The sequence below is a fragment of the Coregonus lavaretus genome (assembly GCF_964263955.1).
Source record: "Coregonus lavaretus genome assembly, chromosome: 30".
NCBI classification, from domain to species: domain Eukaryota; kingdom Metazoa; phylum Chordata; class Actinopteri; order Salmoniformes; family Salmonidae; genus Coregonus; species Coregonus lavaretus.
The window spans coordinates 6,632,575-6,656,105 of NC_140017.1; the positions used below are offsets into that span (position 1 = coordinate 6,632,575).

General features: G+C 43.1%; 1 protein-coding gene across 1 annotated transcript in view; it reads left to right on the top strand.

The window, feature by feature from the left end:
- LOC311105862 (glutamate receptor ionotropic, kainate 4-like) overlaps nt 1-23,531 on the top strand; it is a gene marked incomplete at both ends in the record, with an annotated part of 245,044 nt that overhangs the window by 113,213 nt on the left and 108,300 nt on the right. The window contains 3 exons of the mRNA XM_084148080.1: nt 3,300-3,465; nt 11,723-11,901; nt 22,838-22,891. Coding sequence (XP_084004206.1) covers nt 3,300-3,465; nt 11,723-11,901; nt 22,838-22,891 — 399 coding nt within the window. The remainder of the gene's footprint in view (nt 1-3,299; nt 3,466-11,722; nt 11,902-22,837; nt 22,892-23,531) is intronic.

A 23,531-nucleotide genomic window follows, 5' to 3' on the forward strand; every position in this document is an offset into this window, starting at 1 on the left:
CATTTTCTTGTTGCATTGGTATTCTTTGTGTTTTACTGTAGCTTGATTCAGGAGTTAGGGGGCTGTGGTTATACTTTACTTGAGCAATGCATCATACGGCTTATATAATATTACCACGATCATTACCACTATCACTATCCCATTACTACTAAGTATTTTCAGAAGACAATAATGCCATCAAGATAGATGAGTTGTTGATTGCGGGTGAGGTCACCAAGCATCACTTCCATAAGACATTGGAAAATGACTGGTGCATTGCACAAACCAAAGGGCATGCCTGTCCACGCAAACAGCCCAAAGGACGTGGCCACTGCCGTCTCCTCCCGGCATAATGACACCTGTCGTAACCATTGAGAATAACAATCCTGATCTATGAGAATGCCACAATGACTACACCGTAATAGAGGAGTCGCGTGTGAATGCGGCACCAACCAGTCAGTGGCAAGGTCATGTTTTTAATACGGTAGCATTATATAGGTGTTCATGGTGCATACTGGTTTACTAGTTAGCCCTGATCTCTGGCTCGCTGCCTCACGTCAGTGTCCTGTGCGGATCTCTCTCATTAAACAGCTGTCAGGCCTCGGTCTGCACTCGCTGACAGCCACTCACACTGCAGGAGCACACACTCAACACAACCAAAAATTGCATCTCTAATACACAATCAACACTCCCCTCAGCCTCCACCTCTCCATACTGTACTGTTTCTGACTGCCACATAGACCACGCTCTGAGAGAGGTAGTGTGGTTTAAGTGTCATGCGATTGCATTGCTGTGAATTATCTGTCAGAGGTTGGTACTTGTAGACAGGCTATTTCACTGCAAAACATCCTATTATTCCCGAAACAGTCATATATCTATATGGGTCAATGTGATTTATTTGCGTATGAAACCTTTGTCAGTAAGATGGCAGTAAGTGTACTGTCTGTTTTAAGAAGTAGTCCCACAATAATAGAGGGACATTAAAAGGTTTTTACAGAGCCAACTGGAGGAGGAGGTTACATGGAGGAAAATGACTAATCAAAGCAGGGTAATCATGACTCACTTTCCCCCCCTGAATGAGCTCCCCCGTCTCCCAGACAGGAACACTTCACATCACAACTTTGCCTCGGTGGCATTTGTCGCCATGGTTTTTACAGCTCATTACAGCTCGCAGGTACTTACGGCGTCTGCATTGCTGTTCCTGACGATGAGCACCTCTCATTGTACTGTTTGAACATTGAATTAGGTCTATGAGTTACATTTCTTCTATGAGCTCACTGAAACCAAAGATGATCCTTTTCCTGCCTGATGCATTTATATTTTCTACGCTGATCCATTGTTTTATTCATACTGATAACTGTAGAGCTACTGGGCTAGGCCTTATGTCAGTTTAGCAGGACTCTTTGCAGTGGTCTCATGCTTTGGTAGACAAATGATTCCTTCATTGAGCCAACATATCACAAAAAGTATTCACCAACGTGCCAATGGAGATCTTCTCTCTTCTCTCCAAACCCCACTGCTTCACAGCAAAGCTACCAGAGCGGAAAGCCTCTCGAACAGAAAGGGGCATGACGATAACACTCTGCAGTCCATGCTGCGAGAGCGAGAAGGGATCCTGGAAGGGCAGAGGGGATGGAGGAGTGGGGAGTGGGGAAGTGGTTGCATTGTGTTCCCCAGTGTGGCTCGGCCATTATTCATGTTTCACGGCTCCTCCGGAGGAGAGAATCGCATTTTTGCCACCACGGCCGCCGCCTGTCAGGAAAAGAGCGTGCTCCATCCATCCACACTTCCTGGGGACTCCATTACACCCTGATGGGCAGGGATTGAAAACCAATTGGGGATACAGGGGCGTAGAGAGAGCGATGTATGGGCACGCGGCACTGCGCAGGCAGGCAATCTGCTGTGATGAAGAGGCTTCTCTCGTGGCCCCAACCGCATCCTTCCGGGTTCCCCTTCAAGCCCCACTGCGCTGTCCGCTAGCCGCCGCCCACCCGGCGTATTGCGTTCCCAGAGGCCCCACAGCCTGCTGCCCATCAGCCCGGGTGCATCCATCCACTCCTCAGTGGATAGTGAATGAAAAGAGAGATGGATTCAATCGCTTCTGGAAGACAGGAGCGTGTGGAGACAGAGATAGTGGAGGGAGGAGATGCACTTGTGGTTGGATGTGTTTGCAGTTATTTTTACTTTTGCAAGTGGGGTACAGGTGTAAGTTATGTTTGGCATAACTTTGGAAGTTGGGCGCGAAGTGGGTTGGACTTGCAAAGCATCTCCATAGACTCTCTGCACATTTGTGTTTATCCTCTTAGAGAAACTGAGGACGTGTTTTGTCTGGATCCACAGCAGAGGCACTGAACGAACGGCTGCGATTTATTCAGCACGTCAAACCCCAGCTGTGAAAACAGACGCCCAATCATTGCTGAACATCCCTGAACGTTTCAGGAAGTTTTTGTGATAGGAGATTTTTGGTCTCTTATAGATTCTTATCTGAGTTTTGTGTTTTTAACTTAACGCGCTTGGGACTCATCTAGCCTTGCCCCTCTATGATTCCTTTGACATCATTTCCTGTGAAGAGGTCAACTTTTTTCCCATTTTTTTTTATTTTAATCGGATTTCTCCACACTGAGTGTACAAAACATTAAGAACAACGCTGCCGGGTTTTTCACGCTCAACAGTTTCCCATGTGTATCAAGAATGGTCCACCACCCAAAGGACATCCAGCCAACTTGACACAGCTGTGGGAAGCACTGGCGTCAACATGGGCCAGCATCCCTGTGGAATGCTTTCATCACTGTGTAGAGTCCAAGCCCCGACGAATTGAGGCTGTTCTGAGGGCAAAAGGGGGGGTGCAACTCAATATTAGGAAACTATTCTTAATGTTTTGTACACTCAGTGTATAAACTGTTCTTTATTTAATCGAGCCCAGGAGTTATAGTTCATTTAGTAGGTGTCTGTGAGGGAGTTCTTGAATTATTCAAATTAGTTTTTATTAGTTTCAGATATAAGATGGTTCTAATTAGCCTGATGAGAATATAATGAACACTTGTTTTTTTGTGCTCTATACGCCTCTTCGCGTATTGGAACTGCTAAACAAACAGTGTTACGAACATCTCCTCTTTCAACGCTTTGGTTTTGTCAGAATTATGCTGTTTGTTGACACCATATTCACATATAACAAGAGTTAATGGTGCATCAAAAACTCCTGATCTCTTTGTAGACATGTCTTTGTTACTTTAATTATTCGTCCTGAACACTCTTCTTCTCTCTCTCTCTCTCTCTCTCTCTCTCTCTCTCTCTCTCTCTCTCTCTCTCTCTCTGTATAGGTGCCCTATGTGAAAGTGGCCCCTGAGGACATTCTGAAGGTTCAGTTCCCCCGCTTCACCACCCTGGACCTGCGCCCCACCAACACAGACATCAGCCTGGCCGTGGCTGGCCTGCTCACCTTTTTCAACAGCACCACAGCCTGCCTCATCTGTGCCCAGGCCGACTGTGAGTGGGTCACGCACCACTAGCTCTTTGTTGCCGTTTGTACCATATACACACATTCCATTTGCATGTGAACATACGTGGGCTCGTACACAAGGATGCACATTTCTGCATGTGCATATGCACTAGGGCTGTCCCCGACTAAAGAAAATCTTGATAGACCGAAAGTCGTCTGTTCTTTCAACCAATCGATTGGTCAACATTTTTAAAGGTGTATTTTTCCAAATATAGACACACCCTATGTATTTTAATAAAATCAACTATATGCATTGAGCTTGTCTGATGCTTTAAGCTTACTATTTGATGAAATAAGGCACAAATTACTCAAGAGGGAGCCAGAGATCTAGATAATCAGAAGAAAAAATCCTTAACCTGACCCAACCATTCTCCTACCGCTCCTGCTGGCTTTCGCAGAAACTGCCATTACTCTCCTGAAGTTGCCGGTAATAGGCTAGACGAGTAGTCGGCAACCTTTTTCATGTGGAATGCCAATTTATCTTACCATTTCTACCGATCAGTTATGGTTTTCATATGCACATTTTCGTGGAACAGTTTCATTTAATAACGTCTTCATATCTTAAATTAATTTAATGTGGTTAATCAAAATTCTATCGAAGTCTAAATGAAAACGATACAAACCTAAAAAGTAACTTCTATTGCCATTGCCAACTATGTAAAAATAGCCTACATAAAGCCATCAAATAAAAACATTGCAGCCTGCAGGTAGAAAATATCCTGAAAAATAAATATCCTAAAAATCATATTGGCTACGCATGGCCTGTCTGCAATGAACTTAAAACATTGTATAATCTATTAACTTGGGTCTGGCCTGAAGCTTGTGCTAGCAAACTTGTATAAATATTCTGGTTTCCATAGCTGTAGGCTATTTGCGCAATGGATAAGAAACAGTGGTTGACTTGTACGGCACCTCAAATGTTCTACTGCTTGAGGTCCTGTTCCTCTTATAGAATATTAGCTCAAAAGTATTGTGGAGCTCCTGCACCTAAATATAAACAGTACCAGCACCCAAAATGAGTACCGGAACCTATTTCAGTCCAAGTCAAGCACTGATAAGAAGTAATCAGGTAGGCCTATTTTATGACGTTTCCACTGCATCAGAGCATGACATTTTTCTCTTTCAAGCTGAGTGGTTATCGAAAGGGAGAGCGCTGGAAAGATTTCTCAAATACATTGAGGAACTATTGTAATTCTCAATGGATGTAAAAACAGGCTGTTTGAGGTGAAGAAAACATTACATTGAGAAGCTCCACAGCTCATTAGTGGTGGTGCATTAAGCCAATCAGAAATAGTATCAGATCCCCAAATGGGCACATTTATAGGCCTACATTTACGGACAGGCCAGGTAGCCAATAGGCCTGCTACCTGGCCTGTGCATTATTCAGACCCCTTGAATATTTCCACATTTTGTTACATTACAGCCTTAATCTAAAAACTGAAATATCACATTTACATAAGTATTCAGACCCTTTACTTAGTACTTTGTTGAAGCACCTTTGGCAGCGATTACAGCCTTGAGTCTTCTTGGGTATGATGCTACAAGCTTGGCACACCTGTATTTGGGGAGTTTCTCCCATTCTCTGCAGATCCTCTCAAGCTCTGTCAGTTTGGATGGGGAGCGTCGCTGCACAGCTATTTTCAGGTCTCTCCAGAGATGTTCGATCGGGTTCAAGTCCGGGCTCTGGATGGGCCACTCAAGGACATTCAGAGACTTGTCCTGAAGCCACTCCTGCGTTGTCTTGGCTGTGTGCTTAGGGTTGTTATCCTGTTGGAAGGTGAACCTTCGCCTCGGTCTGAGGTCCTGAGCGCTCTGGAGCAGGTTTTCATCAAGGATCACTCTGTACTTTGCTCCGTTCATTTTTCCCTTAATCCTGACTAGTCTCCCAGTCCCTGCTGCTGAAAAACAACCCCACAGCATGATGCTGCCACCACCATGCTTCACCGTAGGGATGGTGCCAGGTTTCCTCCAGATGTGACGATTGGCATTCAGGCCAAAGAGTTCAATCTTGGTTTCATCAGACCAGAGAATCTTGTTTCTCATGGTCTGAGAGTCTTTAGGTGCCTTTTTGTCAACTCCAAGTGGGTTGTCATATGCCTTTTACTGAAGAGTGGCTTCCATTTGGCCACTCTACCATAAAGGCCTGATTGGTGGAGTGATGCAGAGATGGTTGTTCTTCTGGAAGGTTCTCCTGTCTCCACAGTGGAACTCTGGATCTTTGTCAGAGTGACCATTGGGTTCTTGGTCACCTCCCTGACCAAGGCCCTTCTCCCCCGATTGCTCAGTTTGGCCGGGCGGCCAGCTCTAGGAAGAGTCTTGGTGGTTCCAATCTTCTCCTATTTAAGAATGATGGAGGCCACTGTGTTCTTGGGGACCTTCAATGCTGCAGAAATGTTTTGGTACCCTTCCCCAGATCTGTGCCTCGACACAATCCTGTCTAAGCTCTACGGACAATTCCTTCGACCTCATGGCTTGGTTTTTGCTCTGACATGCACTGTCAACTGTGGGACCTTATATAGACAGGTGTGTGCCTTACCAAATCATGTCCAATCAATTGAATTTACCACAGGTGGACTCCAATCAAGTTGTAGAAACATCTCAAGGATGATCAATGGAAACAGGATGCACCTGAGCTCAATTTCGAGTCTCATAGCAAAGGGTCTGAATACTTATGTAAATATGTTTTTTTTTTGTGCACAAATCTCTAAAAACCTGTTTTGGCTTTGTCATTATGGGGTATTGTGTGTAGATTGATGAGGGAAAAAAATAATTTAATATTTTTTAGAATAAGGCTGTAACAAAATGTGGAAAAAGTCAATGGGTCTGAATACTTTCCGAATGCACTGTATGTCTATGTGTAATCAGGTCCCCAACATTGACAGGAGCACTCAAAACAAAAGACAATGACTAGATTGAATTGACAAAACTCGTAAATGGAATGAAATAAACCAAAACTTGTTTCTCACAAGTGTAGCATAGGTTGTGCGCTCTGCAAATAATGTGTCCACTGCGATAATGAGAATGGTAAGACTGGAATAATAATAAATTGAATGCATTAACAGAAATAAATGTTTAAATTAAATAAAAAATGTATGCACTCACTAACTGTAAGTCGCTCTGGATAAGAGCGTCTGCTAAATGACTAAAATGTAAATGTAATTATCATAACCAAACAAAGATTAGAAATTATAGGAATTAAGAATCACCCTGCAGTGGATACACCCACACACAAACCTATGTATAACCCAAATGCATTTACTCTTGCATAATTCTTCCCCCCCACAATGCATCATAATCTAGTAAAATGCAGGCAAATTACTTTGCTTTTCACATAGGCCATTAATGCATCTTCCTCTTTTATTCCAGTGTGATGTCGCATACACCTATCATCAAACACCTCCCTCCCTGAGATGATAATGTCATCTCTGAACTTAAAAAGAGAAATTCATGAAAATACCCAGTATGCATCCATGATCAAACCGCCAGACTCAAAGACGTCAAAGACAAAGCAAAAAAAAAGTATGAAAGAATGGAAGATTAAATCCCAGTCTGTTTCCACCCTTCTCCGTACATGAATCAGTGATTACAAGTACCCGTACAAAGTCACATTGACCCCATCTGCTACAGGCCAACTTTCCCCTTAATCAGCTTAGGGCTTTGAAATGTGGCGGACTGGATTTCAGCTCTCGATTAGAACAGAGGAGCTCTCAGCTGGTACGAGCCCCCCAGCCCACCATCAACCACACCCCTCACTTATGTTCCAACCAACTTCAGAAAAGAATGGTTGAACGTTTGTGCCCATCCAAGCCAGTTAGACTGAAGTGTTACCCGAGAAACGGAGATAACAAGGAATAAAAGAGGAAAGATAAATTTTTTTGACGCCCACCAAAGGCTAAAGACGTTAGTGACTCAGAACTGCCTGGACTTTGATTCTTGACAGTGTCAAAACTAGCTAATTAGTTGTTATTTTCCACTGGGTGTTTAAGCGTGTTGCTTTCAATCTGTCGTTTAACGGAGAGCTCATCAAACGATGTTGGTAATTAGCCCACAGACACATGACAGTTCTGCGCCTCGCAAGAGTTGTGAACTTCTGTGAAATATTGACATATCCATGAAGGGCGGCGATCTCACCATCTACAAGCTGTGTGAGATAGAAACCTCAAACTTTATAATGGCGGTTTCCTTTTTATATGTCTCTGTCTGAGCTCCTGTCTGTGTCGGTGTGGGCTAAGGGGGAATCGGTAAGGCTGCTGAGGGGAGCATGGCCCATCCCGTCCCTTCCTCGTCAGTGAGGAGAATGCCAGTCACTTTAGCTGATTGAGGGGAATCTAACCTTACTACTGGAATCGTACGTGGGGGCGGAGGGAGCGTTTGTCTGGAATTGACACGGGGGGTTGTAGTGATTGCTCTGCCATGTGACCCCTTCTGCAGCGCCACTGTAAAATACCAGTGACGGCTTGGGCTCGGCAATGTGCTGGAGCAGTAGCAGTAGCCGCGGTAGCGTTAGCTGGCTGGCAGAGGCCCCACGACGCTCGGCGCTGGCCTCATTAATCAGCGCGGCCGGTGACAGCCTAATAGAGCGTGGCCAAGCGTGGCCGAGTCATGAATATTTCCAGCCTGACCCTGGCTTCCTGGCTGAGAGAGAGAGAGAGAGAGAGAGAGAGAGAGAGAGAGAGAGAGAGAGAGAGAGAGAGAGAGAGAGAGAGAGAGAGAGAGAGAGAGAGAGAGAGAGAGAGAGAGAGAGAGAGAGAGAGAGAGAGAGAGAGAGAGAGAGAGAGAGAGAGAGAGAGAGAGAGAGAGAGAGAGAGAGAGAGAGAGAGAGAGAGAGAGAGAGAGAGAGAGAGAGAGAGAGAGAGAGAGAGAGAGAGAGAGACCACCCAAAGGCACAGCTAGCGCAAAGAAGGACACCCATTAATCTGGCTAACCTGCCTACTGCTATCGATGGCTGTGTGGTTGTGTGTCACCGCAATCATGGAGTAGTACAGTAGGACATAGAGAACCTAGCCACAGGGGTGGAGGAGGACTGTGTGGGAGAGTGGAGCGCTTTGTTAACAGGGAGGTTAGTGCATGGGAGGTCAGCTGGCGGGCAGCAGGGGTGGTGGAAGGGGACAAATCACCCACACTGTACTTCTTGGGGACTTGCTCAGACAAAACCTAGCGGGGACTGGGGGGCATCCTGGTCAACACAAAATCTTATGTTATGAATCTGCTATCATCTAACGTAGCATTTTATAATCTGAATTGAATGAGCTGGAAGTAAAGCAAATAGTACCCTTTGAATGTAAAACACCTGAAATGACTTCGCTGATGACATGCACCTCAGCAACCAACTCCTTATGTTTTTTATTGAGAGAAATTAGTCTCATCCAAATGTTTTAAAGGCACACACACACACATGCCAAGTTCTGGGCTTTCTTCACCTGTCAAGGTAGACGTTTGTGTCTCCTTGGAGCGGAACAATTATAGGATATGTTTGCTCAACGAACCGACTCTCTGCTCTGAAAATGAGTAATCTGTAATTAAAGTTGATCAAGAATGTCTCTCTGTCGCCGGAGAGAGCTGGATCAATAAACTCTTTGGGAAGACGGACCGGTTAACTGGGGTGATGAAGTGATTTAGCCGGTACCGGCAATGACTTGTTGTTGTTTGTTGTCTGGAGATCAAGCTGAGCAATCCTCCCGACGTGATGACATTTAGAGAAAGTTTCAATACGGATTATAATATATTTACAGCTCCAGTAACAGCGGACATCAGCCCACCGTAAATGTCCCCATCAGAATAAATAGTTGCTGTGCTGTCAGTTCTGTTGCACTTCCTCCCTACTGAAAGAGAGCAGTGAGTGAGGAAACTGTGGAGATAAGATGGTTCCACCAAAGGCTCTAAACAGAGGGATGAGAGCTTCCTCCATTGGCTCTCCCTGGTTTTTCTTCTACGTTTCCCCTTCCTTTCCCCTGACCGAAGACACTAATTTGATGCGATACACAGCGTAATGGGATTTTGATGTGTGGTGCTGGGGGGGGGGGGGGGCTTTTTTCTCCTCTTGATATTTTTTCTCGCTTTGGTGTTTAATGAGAACAAAGCCGAGGAGAGCCCTGGTCGGCTGTCTGCTCATCTACCAGGATGAAAGATGGAAGAAAGTTCCTTTTCAACAGGGAACGATGAGAAAGGATCACTCAGACACACAACATCCCAAACTCCCCGTCCGTGCCCATTAACGAGCTCTACTGACATGCTGAACTGTTTATATAAGAGAGAGTGATAGACTATCAACTTTTTGATCTGTGTGGTTATATTCATGTACTGACACGTTACGAATGCCTAGACATTAGCACCTGTCCTATCCCAAGCACTCCAGTTAACGAATGCTGCAGGTCTGGAGGGAAAACTACATTGAAGCAATTTAATTCTCTTCCATTCGCCCATCAATCGATTAAATCACCCGATTTATCATGGTTATTCAGGTTCGGCCTGTTTAAAAAGTATATCTATCTTGTACTGTGAAATGCCATGAAATTCTGCAGACTGCACCCATTTGGTTGTACAGTACAGGGTTCCCGGACAGCAGGAGTCCAGCAGCCCAGTCCAACAGACTAGGGTGCAGCCAGTTGGGTGCTGTGTTGACACTGGCATGAACCTGGGATTGGTCCTGTCTGAGCAGTGTATTTGCATAGAGGCACTGAGTGCAGGAAGGTAAATGAGAGTGGGGGCTTTGTGAGAGCCCAGTGAAATGTGACGGCCTGTGAAAGGGGGAAATGACTGGCTGCCCAGACTGAGTGGCAGGCCCTACCTTTATCTGTCTGCCTGAGAGGCAGCATCAGGCAGTGCTACAGTATGTGTGGCCCATGCCAATGAGGCACACCACATGGCAGCATCAGACACCAACTGCTGCAGGGAGCAGCAGCACAGCCTAAACCAAGAAAACAGACTTCACACGTCTCTAACCTTCAACGGTCTCCCTTTTTCACGGCTAACCGAGAAACAGTGCCTCCCTGTTTTAGCATAATGATGTTCTTTTTGATTAGCATGGGTTCAACGTGAAGCGACATGGCTGCCAGAATAGATGTGACAAAGGTCAGGGCCACAAAAGAGATTGTGAAATGGAAAAGTACAGACACCATTTGATTTCTGTTGCTTTGAATCATGCACAGCCTAGACACTAAACAGGTCTCTCCTGAGATTTCTTTCCCACTGGTTGAACGTAAGGGTATGACAGGAGGGGAAACTCCTGCTGTGAACACTGAGCAGCGTAGTGTGCTGTCTAATGTAATGTACTACATGTGAAATTGGCATGTGATGCCATGCAAGCAGGCAATGGAGATTGAGCAGGTTTTTAAGCCTCATCACAGATATGCTGAGTAACTCAACAGGTAACAGAGCTGACAGGCATCATTGCTGATGATTTGTGTTTCTAGGAGAGACAAACCGTTAAAGGCATTAGGATTCAATGAGTTGGAACACGTAGTGCCTTAGGAACAGCTGCTGCTGCTACTGCATGTAACCAAAGGAAGAAAACACTGATTATATGTACATTTCTACTATGATCCATGCTGGTCTCAGTTGTATTCTAATATACTGTATGTCTTGACTCCTATGAATGTATAGTTTCAGTGAAGTGCCACTGGAAACATATAACATAACTAAAGCGGGAAAAACCCACAGCAAAGGGATTATATCAAAATGACTTTTTCTACTATGATTAAGGCTTGGTATCCGTTGTATTGTAATTGTATTACAAGTTTCAGTAAAGTGCCACTGGAAACATATTCATTACCTCACTTATAATTAACCCATATCCAATCTCTTTAAAGCGGTTCTGGGAACTAAATGCTGGAGGTGGTCTTATATCACCTAGCAATTAATGACTTTATAATTAGCCGTTATTACAGGTCATCAGTTAAATTATTTTAGGTGGGAAGGATTTTAATGACCGTGTTATTGACAAACAAGGCATAAAAAGGGACTTTTTGTTTATCGAGCGAAAACAAAACATTGTCACGTCTCGTCAGAGACAGGCTAAAAATAGCGATTCACTGTTCTTTTTATGAATATGGTGTTTCTCACACAAAATAATGTCTTTGTATTTTTTTACTAATTCAATTTACATTTTTTTGTACTTTTTGACTGTCAGTGCTAGTTCTCAGAAATGTGACTTTAATACCCAGAAATTCATTACAGATTACCCTTAGGAGATTAACTGTATACCTGCTCATAATAATATCACTGTCTTCGTCCCTGTCCCCACAGGCTTATTAAATCTGGAGAGACTGCTACGCCAGTTTCTCATCTCCAAGGAGACCCTATCGGTTCGCATGCTGGATGACAGCCAGGATCCCACACCCCTTCTCAAGGAGATCCGCGATGATAAGACTGCCACCATCATTGTGGACGCTAACGCGACAATGTCCCACATAATTTTGGAAAGGGTGAGTCTGTCTGTCATAACGATTTACAGTGAGCTCTTTCCCGATGTTCTTAGACATCTCAGCAGTAGCTGATGATGATAAAACAAATGTAAGATCTAAATGTCGATGCCATGATAAAGTTCAGGATCAAGGTTGATATTGAAAATAATTGAACAAGCTACAGGCTGAATCACTTACTGGTGAATGAGCGTTGGACTGAATGAAGGTTAACATGAAACATCCTTCACCGATCTGGTCTCCTGTACATAGGCATACTACCATGAATAAACCATGGAATATATGTAACTCCATATTTGGAGACTAGAGTGGTATGCAAATGCAACTAGAGGAGGTTGTTGAGTGCCCTTGGGCTTAGCACTTAAACCACTAGCGTACCGAAGAGTAGCAGGAGAGATGGGAAATATTGAGAAAATAAAACCAATGCTAGAGATGGGAAATATAGAGAAATTAAAAACAATGTAATTCGCTTTTTTTAGAAAAAGGTCTAGTCAGACAAATCATTTTACTTCAAGTGACAGGCGTGAGATGTAAATCATGTTCTGTTCTGTGATCATTCATTAATAATTGAGAAGTACATTCATCTGATTCGTTTTTGTAAGATCAGAACGACTATGAAAAGAAGCAACCCTGCATCCTTAAATGGTTGATCTTTATAATATATACAATCCAAAACATCACAAACACCCATTAATATTGTTTGAGTATAAAGAAAATAGAAGAGCCAAGGTTTATTACTATTTTTCTTTTCTTTTCCCTTTCTGTTGGTAGCAACGACTTTCTTTGTTGATAAAATAACCTATTTTTCAATCATGGAATGATGAACTCTTTTTGAACTATTTATGCTTTCTATTGAAGGCACTCATCAAGTTATATATTGTGTGTTTATAAATCAAATAATAATTTGGTGGGTGCTTATATTTGTCCTATTTCACACGTGTATTAATAATGTGTTTTTTTGCATAACCCAACTCTCCCTGAGAGAGTGGGGACACGGCCAGGGTCTGCCATTATCAACAGCGACCCTGAAGCAAGTAGGGTTAAATGCCTTGCTCAAGGGCACATCGATAGATTTTTCATCATGTCAGCTCAGGGATTAGAACTAGCAACCTTTCAGTTACTGGCCCAGTGCTCTAACCGCTAGGCTACCTGTTGCCCCGTGAAATTGCCAGCTGAGATTGGCAGCTCCATGGAGATGCCAGGGATTGATCCTGGGGCCTCATACATGCAAAGCATGCACTCTACCACTAAGCTACATCCTCTCAGTTGTGAAGAGCTAGTCTGACAAACATAATAAGATCTAATTGGACATTCATATCAGATGAGACTATTCTTTGCAGTAAACTGTCAATATGACCTTTCAATGATGTCTGTTTCCACTAATAACAACCATACCTGAAGTGAACAGAGAAGTTAGCAATTAAAGCAACAAAATAGAATACTCTGTAGCTTTGCAGAGTTCTTCCGACACCAACATGATGTTAATAATTTGCGTGATAGGACAAGACTCCTGCTATCCATTTTAAAGAGCTAAGATTAGATCTAAAAGGTGACAGAAACACAGGTGAAAGGCAGCTTGCAGCATATGGCCATGTCGTAATTAAAACATAGAGATTGGATGCATGGCTGCAGTGAAGGAGACAATGACTAAAGGGAAATGGAGAGAGAGAGACAGAGAGACGAACAAAGAGACAGACAGAGAGACAGACAGAGCGACAGCGAGACAGAGACAGAGACCGAGAGAGATAGCAATTGAGCACTGGCTAAGGGTGCATTCTAGAGTTGAATATTTTCCCAGTATTTTACAAATGTTCCATCCAGAGAATGAATCACTTTTCTCCCGAAAATTCAAGCCTGATGTTACCTGAGCCTGATGAGCCATACATTAAAGACATTTTATGAGCCCAAGCCCAAATGATTGTGTCGTTATCCAATACATATATGATATATAGGCTACTGCATTTACGCACGACAGAAAAACATAAAACCCATAGGTAACTAGCTATATGCTCTCTTGGGTAAATAAATGAAACAAGCTCCAGTAGGCTAATCATTTTGAGTGTGAACTGTATTACTGTACCGTATTGTATTATACTGTATTATATGGACTGGAATTACGCACATCGTTCAAAACATGATAAAATTGAGAGAACGTGATTCTGGTGCAGCACATGCAGCCTACAAAGTTACAAGCATAGGCTAGCGAATTTGATTTTAATTTTGAAATATAATAGGGCCTATTTGTATAATTAGTAGGCAAACGCGTATACAGTGCATTCGAAGGTATTCAGACCCCTTGAGTTTTTACACATTTCAGCCTTATTCTAAAATTGATTAAATTGTTTTTTTCCCCCTCATCAATCTACACACAATACCCCATAATGACAAATCCAAAACAGGCTTTTATATTTTCCCTAATGTTATTAGCCTACCTCTTCTTTCTCTCTCTATTGTTGCCTCATTCCTTCCTCGCTTTCAACAGTTAAATGAAATAAGTTCCGCTCTCCTTATCTTCATTATTCTAATGACATGCTTGAATAATATAGGACTAGGACTAGATGCAGACAGCTTTCACTTCTCTTCACAAAGATTGAATGGTTATGGGTCTGAATAAATAACTACTATAGCCCACCGCCATCGTGCGTTCGCTCTTCTTTCAAACTACCTGTGAGTTCTATTGGCTGCTGTATTTAACATTCAGAAAACAAGAGCTTGCGTCCCTCTTCGAATTGTCTATTGGTATAAGAAATGCAAAAAAACGTATGTCCAGCAAGCTATTCTAGTCAAGCTTTTCCTGCAGGGACTCCAAGAGCTAAGGAGCGTTTTTTAAGGAGAGAGGCCAGCGGAGCACAGGTGAGTGCGAATTGCACAAGAGACAGAGGCTAGTTAGAAGCTTATTATGCATAACCCATCATTCATTATCTAAATATATGGCTAATACTGCACTGAATGTATTACCTGAAAGAGGTAGGCTAGGATATCTATATACACTACATGACCAAAAGTATGTGGACACCTGCTCGTCAAACATCTCATTCCAAAATCATGGGCATTAATATGGAGTTGGTCCCTCCTTTGCTGCTATAACAGCCGCCACTCTTCTAGGAAGGCTTTCCACTAGAAGTTGGAACATTGCTGCAGGGACTTGCCTCCATTCAGCCACAAAAGCATTAGTGAGGTCGGGCACTGATGTTGGGCGATTAGGCCTGGCTCGAAGTCGGTGTTCCAATTCATCCCAAAGGTGTTCGATGGGGTTGAGGTCAGTACTCTGTGCAGGCCAATCAAGTTCTTCCACACTGATCTCGACAAACCATTTCTGTATGGACCTTGCTTTGTGCACAGGGGCATTGTCATGTTGAAACAGGAATGGACCTTCCCCAAACTGTTGCCACAAAGTTGGAAGCACAGAATCGTCAAGAATGTCATTGTATGCCGTAGCGTTACGATTTCCTTTCACTGGAACTAAGGGGCCTAGCACGAACCAATGAAAAACAGCCCCAGACCATTATTCCTCCTCCACCAAACTTTACAGTTGGCACTATGCATTCGGGCAGGTAGTGTTCTCCTGGCGTCCACCAAACCCAGATTAGTCCGTCGGACTGCCAGATGGTGAAGCATGATTCATTACGCCAGAGAACGCATTTCCACTGCTCTAGAGTCCAATGGCAGCAAGCTTTACACCATTCCAGCCGACGCTTGGTGATTTTAGGCTTCTGTGTGGCCATGGAAACCCATTTCATGAAGCTCCCGACGAACAGTTATTGTGCTGACGTTGCTTACAGAGGCAGTTTGGAACTCGGTAGTGAGTGTTGCAACCGACGACATACAATACGCGCTTCATCACTCGTCGGTCCCGTTCTGTGAGCATGTGGGGCCTACCACTTCGCGGCTGAGCCATTGTTGCTTCTAGATGTTTCGCATATACACTACCAGTCAAAAGTTTAGACACACCTACTCATTCCAGGGTTTTTCTTCATTTTTACTATTTTCTACATTGTAGAATAATAGTGAAGACATCAAAACTATGAAATAACACATGTAGAATCATGTAGTAACCAAAGTGTTAAACAAATCAAAATATATTTGAGATTTGAGATTCTTCAAAGTAGTCACCCTTTACCTTGATGACAACTTTGCACACTCTTGGTATTCTCTCAACCAGCTTCATGAGGAATGCTTTTCCAACAGTCTTGAAGCAGTTCCCACATATGCTGAGCACTTGTTGGCTGCTTTTCCTTCACTTTGCGGTCCAATTCATCCCAAACCATCTCAGTTGGGTTGAGGTCGGGTGATTGTGGAGGCCAGGTCATCTGATGCAGCACTCCATCACTCTCCTTGGTCCAATAGCCCTTACACAGCCTGGAGGTGTGTTTTGGGTCGTTGTCCTGTTGAAAAACAAATGATACTACCACTAAGTGCAAACCAGATGGGATGGCGTATTGCTGCAGAATGCTGTGGTAGCCATGCTGGTTAAGTGTGCCTTGAATTCTAAATGAATCACTGACAGTGTCACAAGCAAAGCACCCCCACACCATCATACCTCCTCCTCCATGCTTCACGGTGGGAACCACACATGCAGAGATCATCCGTTCACCTACTCTGCATCTCACAAAAAAAAATCTAAAGTTTGGACAGATTTAATGCCCATTGCTCATGTTTTCTTGGCCCAAGCATGTCCCATTGCTCGTGTTTCTTGGCCCAAACAAGTCTCATCTTCTTATTGGTGTCCTTTAGTAGTGGTTTCTTTGCAGCATTCGACCATGAAGGCCTGATTCACGCAGTCTCCTCTGAACAGTTGATATTGAGATGTGTCTGTTACTTGAACTCTGTGAAGCATTTATTTGGGCTGCAATCTGAGGTGCAGTTAACTCTATTGAACTTATCCTCTGCAGTAGAGGTAACTCTGGGTCTTCCTTTCCTGTGGTGGTCCTCATGAGAGGCAGTTTCATCATAGCGCTTGATGGTTTTTCCAACTGCACTTGAAGAAACTTTCAAAGGTCTTGACATTTTCCAGATTGACTGAGCTTCATGTCTTAAAGTAATGATTTACCGGTTTCTCGCAGTTATTCATTCCAGGAAAAGGGAGTGGTTTTGGGCGGTAAATCTCGGGAACCAGGTTTCTGCCATTCAACCCTACTGCATGCCAGTGCCATAGCAGGACTGGCACTGGAAAAGCCAATCCCTCACAATATCCTCTAAGGAGACAAGCAAAAATTTGCCTGGGTTCCCGTCCGCATCGCTCTGGCCAAATGCCACGCCCACTAAAGTTTTTTCTCCACAATAAGTCTGGATTTGCTCCCTCCCCGGCGACTTCTCGAATGCAAACACATTCAAACCATTTGGGTTGGGCCAGAGCCGGCCTACACAAATCATGAATCACATAATTTTGAGTGATCGATAGAGCAGCGAAATTAAATTCAGGGTGAGTCATCAGGCAAATCTAAAATCCCTGCCCCAATGAATATTTCTCTACATTTTTTTCTCTCCCTCTAAAGTATTGCTCTCTCCCTCACTCACTCCCTCACTCACTCCCTCACTCCCTCCCTCCCTCCCTCCCTCCCTGATTAGTTTTTATTTTATCATATTTCTATATTCAGTTCTTACTGTATTATTTCTCTGCCCCTTTCCTCTTCAGTCTCAATCTTTCCCTCAATCAGAGATACCGATGGCTGTTGCCAGGCATCCTGTCGCCATGGCAACTCGGGGGCAGAGAGTAACAACACACAGGAGCTGGGATTTATTTCTATATCTACGCCTCTGTCCTACAGTCGCTCCATCCTCTATTATCATTCCTCTGTCTTCTACTCCTCCTTTTCTGTGGATAGTTTGTTGGCACGCAGCCCGCTCATGAGGAGAGGATGTTGGCCAAGCAAATAAATTATGTTTGCCAACATTTTTTGCTACACTGAGTATTTAATTACATGGTCAACTGTAAGAACTTTGTAGAAAAGAGTCTACGCTTATGCAGGGACCCATATTATCTTCCCGCAGGACATTCTATCCTCTTTGTTTCTGGATGTTTACATCTTTCGTTAGAATGCTGGTCAGCCAGAGGTCGACTTCTTCCACTGAAGACAGTGGGATTTCTTTCAATACTCTCAAAAGTGTTAATTTAACACTGGATCAGTGGGACTCATATATGCTCTGTGAAAGTGTTACATTTAACACTACAATAGTTAAATACACCGTTTGTGAGGCTTCAGCTTTAGCATCACTGAATGTAATCTCGATATCTCAGCCCCCCATGTTGTCCTACTATACAAGGCTGCGGTTGGATTTGCTCAGATATTGTGCTCAGCATGGGTGTGCAATAACTATACGCCCCAAAACAAACTATATGCCCCAAAACAAACTATACGCCCCAAAACAAAAACCAGGGGCTATAAGAATAACAGAAAGCTGAAGGTTGGATTTGTGCCAGCCATTATTTATATTTGTAGACTTGGTGTACTGACCTGTACTGCAAGTTTAAATACATTTTAAATGTGATTAAAAAGCTGGTAAACTTAAAAAGCTGTTACAAAAGCTGGTAAACTCTGACATATGTTGTCCTATTGGCTGTCATTCTCAACACTTAAAGATCAAGACTTAGAACAAAGTGCATTTTGCAGTGCAGTGTCCTTCTCCACTAAATGCTGTAATTTGACTTACATTGACCTGACAATCTGATACAAATGTTAACAAACTATCAAATAACGTATCAGGTGGTGGGTTTCCTCTTATTAGCAACTATTAAAATAATAACAACCATAGAATCAAAAGATAATGACTCAGTGTCATGGACGTGATCACATACACAGTGCTGTGAAAAAGTATTTGCCTCCTTTCTAATTTTCTCTACTTTTGCATATTGTTGATACTGAATGTTATCAGATCTTCAACCAAAACCTAATATTCCATAAAGGGAACCTGAGTGAACAAATAACACAACAACTAAATACTTTTTTCATTTATTTAATCAACAAAGTTATGCAACACCCAATGCCCCTGTGTGAAAAGGTTATTGCCCCCTTACACTCAATAACTGGTTGTGCTGAGTTAAAGCAGTTCTGCATGCAAGAGTGGGCTTAAATTCATCCACAGCAATGTAAGAGACTGATCAACAACTACAGGAAGCATTTGGTTGCAGTCATTGCAGCTAAAGGTGACACAACCAGTTATTGAGTGTAAGGGGGCAATTACTTTTTCACACAGGGGGATTGGGTGTTGCATAACTTTGTTAATTAAATAAATACAGTTTGTAAACTCAGGTTCCCTTTATCTAATATTAGGTTTTGGTTGAAGATCTGATAACCTTCAGTATCAAAAATATGCAAAAATAGAGAAAATCAGAAAGGGGGAAAATAATTTTAATCGCCCCTGTATCTTCTCACAAATCAAGACACAAAAAACGTCATCCCGTCGCTTGACTACTTGACCTATAATAACCCATGACCTGTAGATAGAATGTAATTGTTTTCTTGTAGGAAATAAGGATTTTATTTATTTATCAGAGAACAATTTAAAACAAACACACAGAAATACTGTTCAGAGATCATTATTTTAAAATACTGTGACTGTCACATGTTATTGAAAACATCTCTATCTAGCCTCTGTTTCCTTGGAGACCAAGGCTGTATCTCATTCTGGGAAAGTTACGCCCCTCTCACCTTGTTCTTGCTATCTTCACTAGCTAGTATTTGTGCATAATCTTTCCTGATTAACTTATTATAAAGAGACATTGTTGGTAAAACTGCTGGCTTTATTAAAGGAGGAAAGGAATGACTAAGCATATCATTTATTTGTTTATGTGTATGCTATCCCCCTTTTGGGGAACACATTGTTTGGGATTATTTCGCCACAAACATCTACCTGTTTGAATCATATTGGTTTTTGCTGTAAGGCCTCTTTGGATAAATCCATTTTCATGCCAGAAGAACCTGCAGCTCTTGGGAACTGGAACCTGCGGCTCTTTGTACCCCTGAGGTACAGGTAGAGAATCCAACAAGCTCTCACAGTCCTACATCAGAATTAGACGTTCAACCATGTTTCCAAATGTCAATTTTCGAAGTGTTCGGGTTAAGTTCAGAAATTAACTCAAAATTCTTAAGGTTAGGCATTAACTCTGAATGGTTAAGGTAAGGGTTAAGGTTTTGGATAGGCTTAAAACCAAAAATATCAAAAACAACTTTCTATTGCTGGATTCGAACATGCACCCTTTGGAATAAGAGGCAGATGCAAGACGCCCATCCACCATCCCCGTCCACATCTCCTGACATCCTCAGACATGGATGGACATCGAATACTGACTTGTATCACAGGTGACCTGGCTGAGAATCTCTTAGGTGAAATGTGTGTGGGTGGTTGAACAGAGACCTACTGTAACTTCCATTGAATGAGATCCAGGAGTCAAGCCTTGTTGAACAGTTTCCCTTGATATACTGTACTCTATGAAATATGGTTTTTCTTTTCTGATGTATTTCAGATGTAAGTCAGACTAGGCTGATTGGAAAACATGTTTTTAAAAAGCTTTGTGTTGCACCTTTTTCCACAGTTCACATTGGTTGAAACATTCAACGAATTGGGTGGAACACTATACCAAAACAAATATGCTAAAAGAAACTAAACTCTAGAAAGTTCACCTTGTCCTTCACAACCAGTGCTTGCTGCTGAGGCTTTGATTAAATCAAATCCTAAAGTATTGAGCAGCATACTAAAATATCGTATTATTAATTGCTCCAAAGAGAGACCGTCATTAGATAAGAATATGTCATGTCTTATCAAGAAGTGGGTGGATTTGATCTCCCGCTGTGTAATCGAGCAGGAGACTGCAGAGAATCTCTGACCTGTCTCACTTTTCTCTCTCTCTTTATCTCTCTCCCCAACCCTTCTTTCTCTTTCCCTTTTTCCACATTTTGTTACGTTACAGCCTTATTCTAAAATGGATTGAATAAAAAAAATCTTCATCAATCTACACACAATACCCCATAATAACAAAGCAAAAACAGGCTTTTAGAATTTTTTTAATAAAAAACTGAAATACCTTATTTACACAGATATATTCAGACCCTTTGCTATAAGACTCGAAATTGAGCTCAGGTGCATCCTGTTTCCATTGATCATCAATGAGATGTTTCTACAACTTGATTGGAGTCCACCTGTGGTAAATTCATTGATTGGACATGATTTGGAAAGGCACAGACCTGTCTATATAAGGTCCCACAGTCAGAGCAAAAACCAAGCCATGAGGTCGAAGGAATTGTCCGTAGAGCTCCGAGACAGGATTGTGTTGAGGCACAGATCTGGGGAAGGGAACTAAAAAATATCTGCAGCATTGAAGGTCCCCAAGAACACAGTGAGCCCCATCATTCTTAAATGGAAGACGTTTGGAACCACCAAGACTCTTCCTAGAGCTGGCCGCCCAGCCAAACTGAGCAATCGGGGGTGAAGGGCCTTGGTCAGGGAGGTGACCAAGAACCCGATGGTCACTCCAGAGTTCCTCTGTGGAGATGGGAGAACCTTCCAGAAGGACAACCATCTCTGCATCATTCCACCAATCAGACCTTTATTGTAGAGTGTCCAGACGAAAACCATGAAAAAAAAGATTATCTGGTCTGATGAAACCAAGATTGAACTCTTTGGCCTGAATGCCAAGCGTCACATCTGGAGGAAACCTGGCACCATCCCTACGGTGAAGCATGGTGGTGGCAGCATCATGCTGTGGGGATGTTTTTCAGTGGCAGGGACTGGGAGGCTAGTCAGGATAGAGGGAAAGATGAACGGAGCAAAGTACAGAGAGATCCTTGATAAAAATCTACTCCAGAGTGCTCATGACCTCAGACTGGGGCAAAGGTTCACCTTCCAACAGGACAACGACCGTAAGCACACAGCCAATACAACGCAGGAGTGGCTTCGGGACAAGTCTCTGAATGTCCTTGAGTTGACCAGCCAGAGGCCGGACTTGAACCCGATCTAACATATCTGGAGAGACCTGAAATTAGCTGTGCAGCGATGCTCTCCATCCAACCTGACAGAGCTTGAGAGGATCTGCAGAGAAGAATGGGAGAAGCTCCCCAAATACAGGTGTGCCAAGCATGTAGTGTCATACCCAAGAAGACTCAAGGCTGTAAATGTGATATTTCAGTTTTTTTCCAAATCATGTCAAATCAATTGAACTTACCACAAGTGGAGAAACATCTCAAGGATGATCAATGGAAAATGTGCAAACAATCTGTTTTTGCTTTGTCATCATGGGGTATTGTGTATAGATTGATGAGGGAAAAAATATATTGAATACATTTTAGGATAAGGCTGTAATGTAACAAAATGTGGAAAAAGTCAAGGGGTCTGAATACTTTCCGAATGCACTGTATATACGCTGAGTATACAAAACATTCAGAACACCTGCGCTTTCCATGACATAGACTGACCAGGTGATTCCAGGTGAAAGCTATGATCCCTTATTGATGTCACTTGTTAAATCCACTTCAATCAGTGTAGATGAAGGGGAGGAGACAGGTTAAAGAAGGATTTTTAAGCCTTGAGACAATTGAGACATGGTGTATGTGTGCCAAAGTGCCTTTGAATGGTGTATGGTATTAGGTGCCAGGCGCACCGGTTTGTGTCAAGAACTGCAACGCTGCTGGGTTTTTCACGCTCAACAGTTTCCCGTGTGTATCAAGAATGGTCCACCACCCAAAAGACATCCAGCCAACTTCACACAACTGTGAGAAGCATTGGAGTCAACATGGGCCAGCATCCCTGTGGAATGCTTTCGACACCTTGTAGTCCATGTCCCGACAAATTGAGGCTGTTCTGAGGGCTAAAGGGGGTGCAACTCAATATTAGGAAGGTGTTCCTAATGTTTTGTAGACTAAGTGTATATCAGCTTCTCAATATATATTCCTATCTCTTTCTTTCCCTCTCTCTCCCCCCTCATCTCTCTCTGTCTTTCTTCCAGGCGTCTGAGCTGGGCATGCTGTCCGTCTACTACACCTACATCTTCACCTCGCTGGTAAGGAGATGGGGTCTGCTGCAGCTACTTGCTAATGGAAATTGATGATGTTGGTAACACTTTGCACTAATGGTCCTGTAGAGATGATTCATATTGGCCTGATTGATGACTCATTAATGGGCTGCTGGAGCCCATGTTTTCCTCTTCCTCTCACCCAGTTGCTCGGATCCCCATGTCTTTTTTTGCCACTGGGTGCTGGGGGGCAAGAGAGGGGGGATCATTGTGGAGAATGATGATCCACACCCTCAATTTCCTCAACGAAGCATCATACAGCTCCATCCCTACAGGAAGAAGAGACCACTCGTTATTTATGTAATGCTCTTTCAATGTTCAGTTAATCACCCCTGTCCGTGCCAACGTCGCAATATTCCCTCGAAATGACATACACACACACACACACACACACTGCTCAGCTGATCTTTCTCCACAAATGGCAGCTTTTGATTATGCCTATTTTCAACATGTAAAGAATACTGTTCGCTATACTTCCAAGTAATCAGGGAGTCAGATCACTTTATTCTGCTCCCACACAGAGGTGTGTAATCGTGGGTCTTTCTTCGGCAGGTAGAGTGAGTAATTACCCATTCCATTCATGTTGGGGGTGGGGAGAATGGGTGAGGGGGGAGATGCCCCCCTTAGC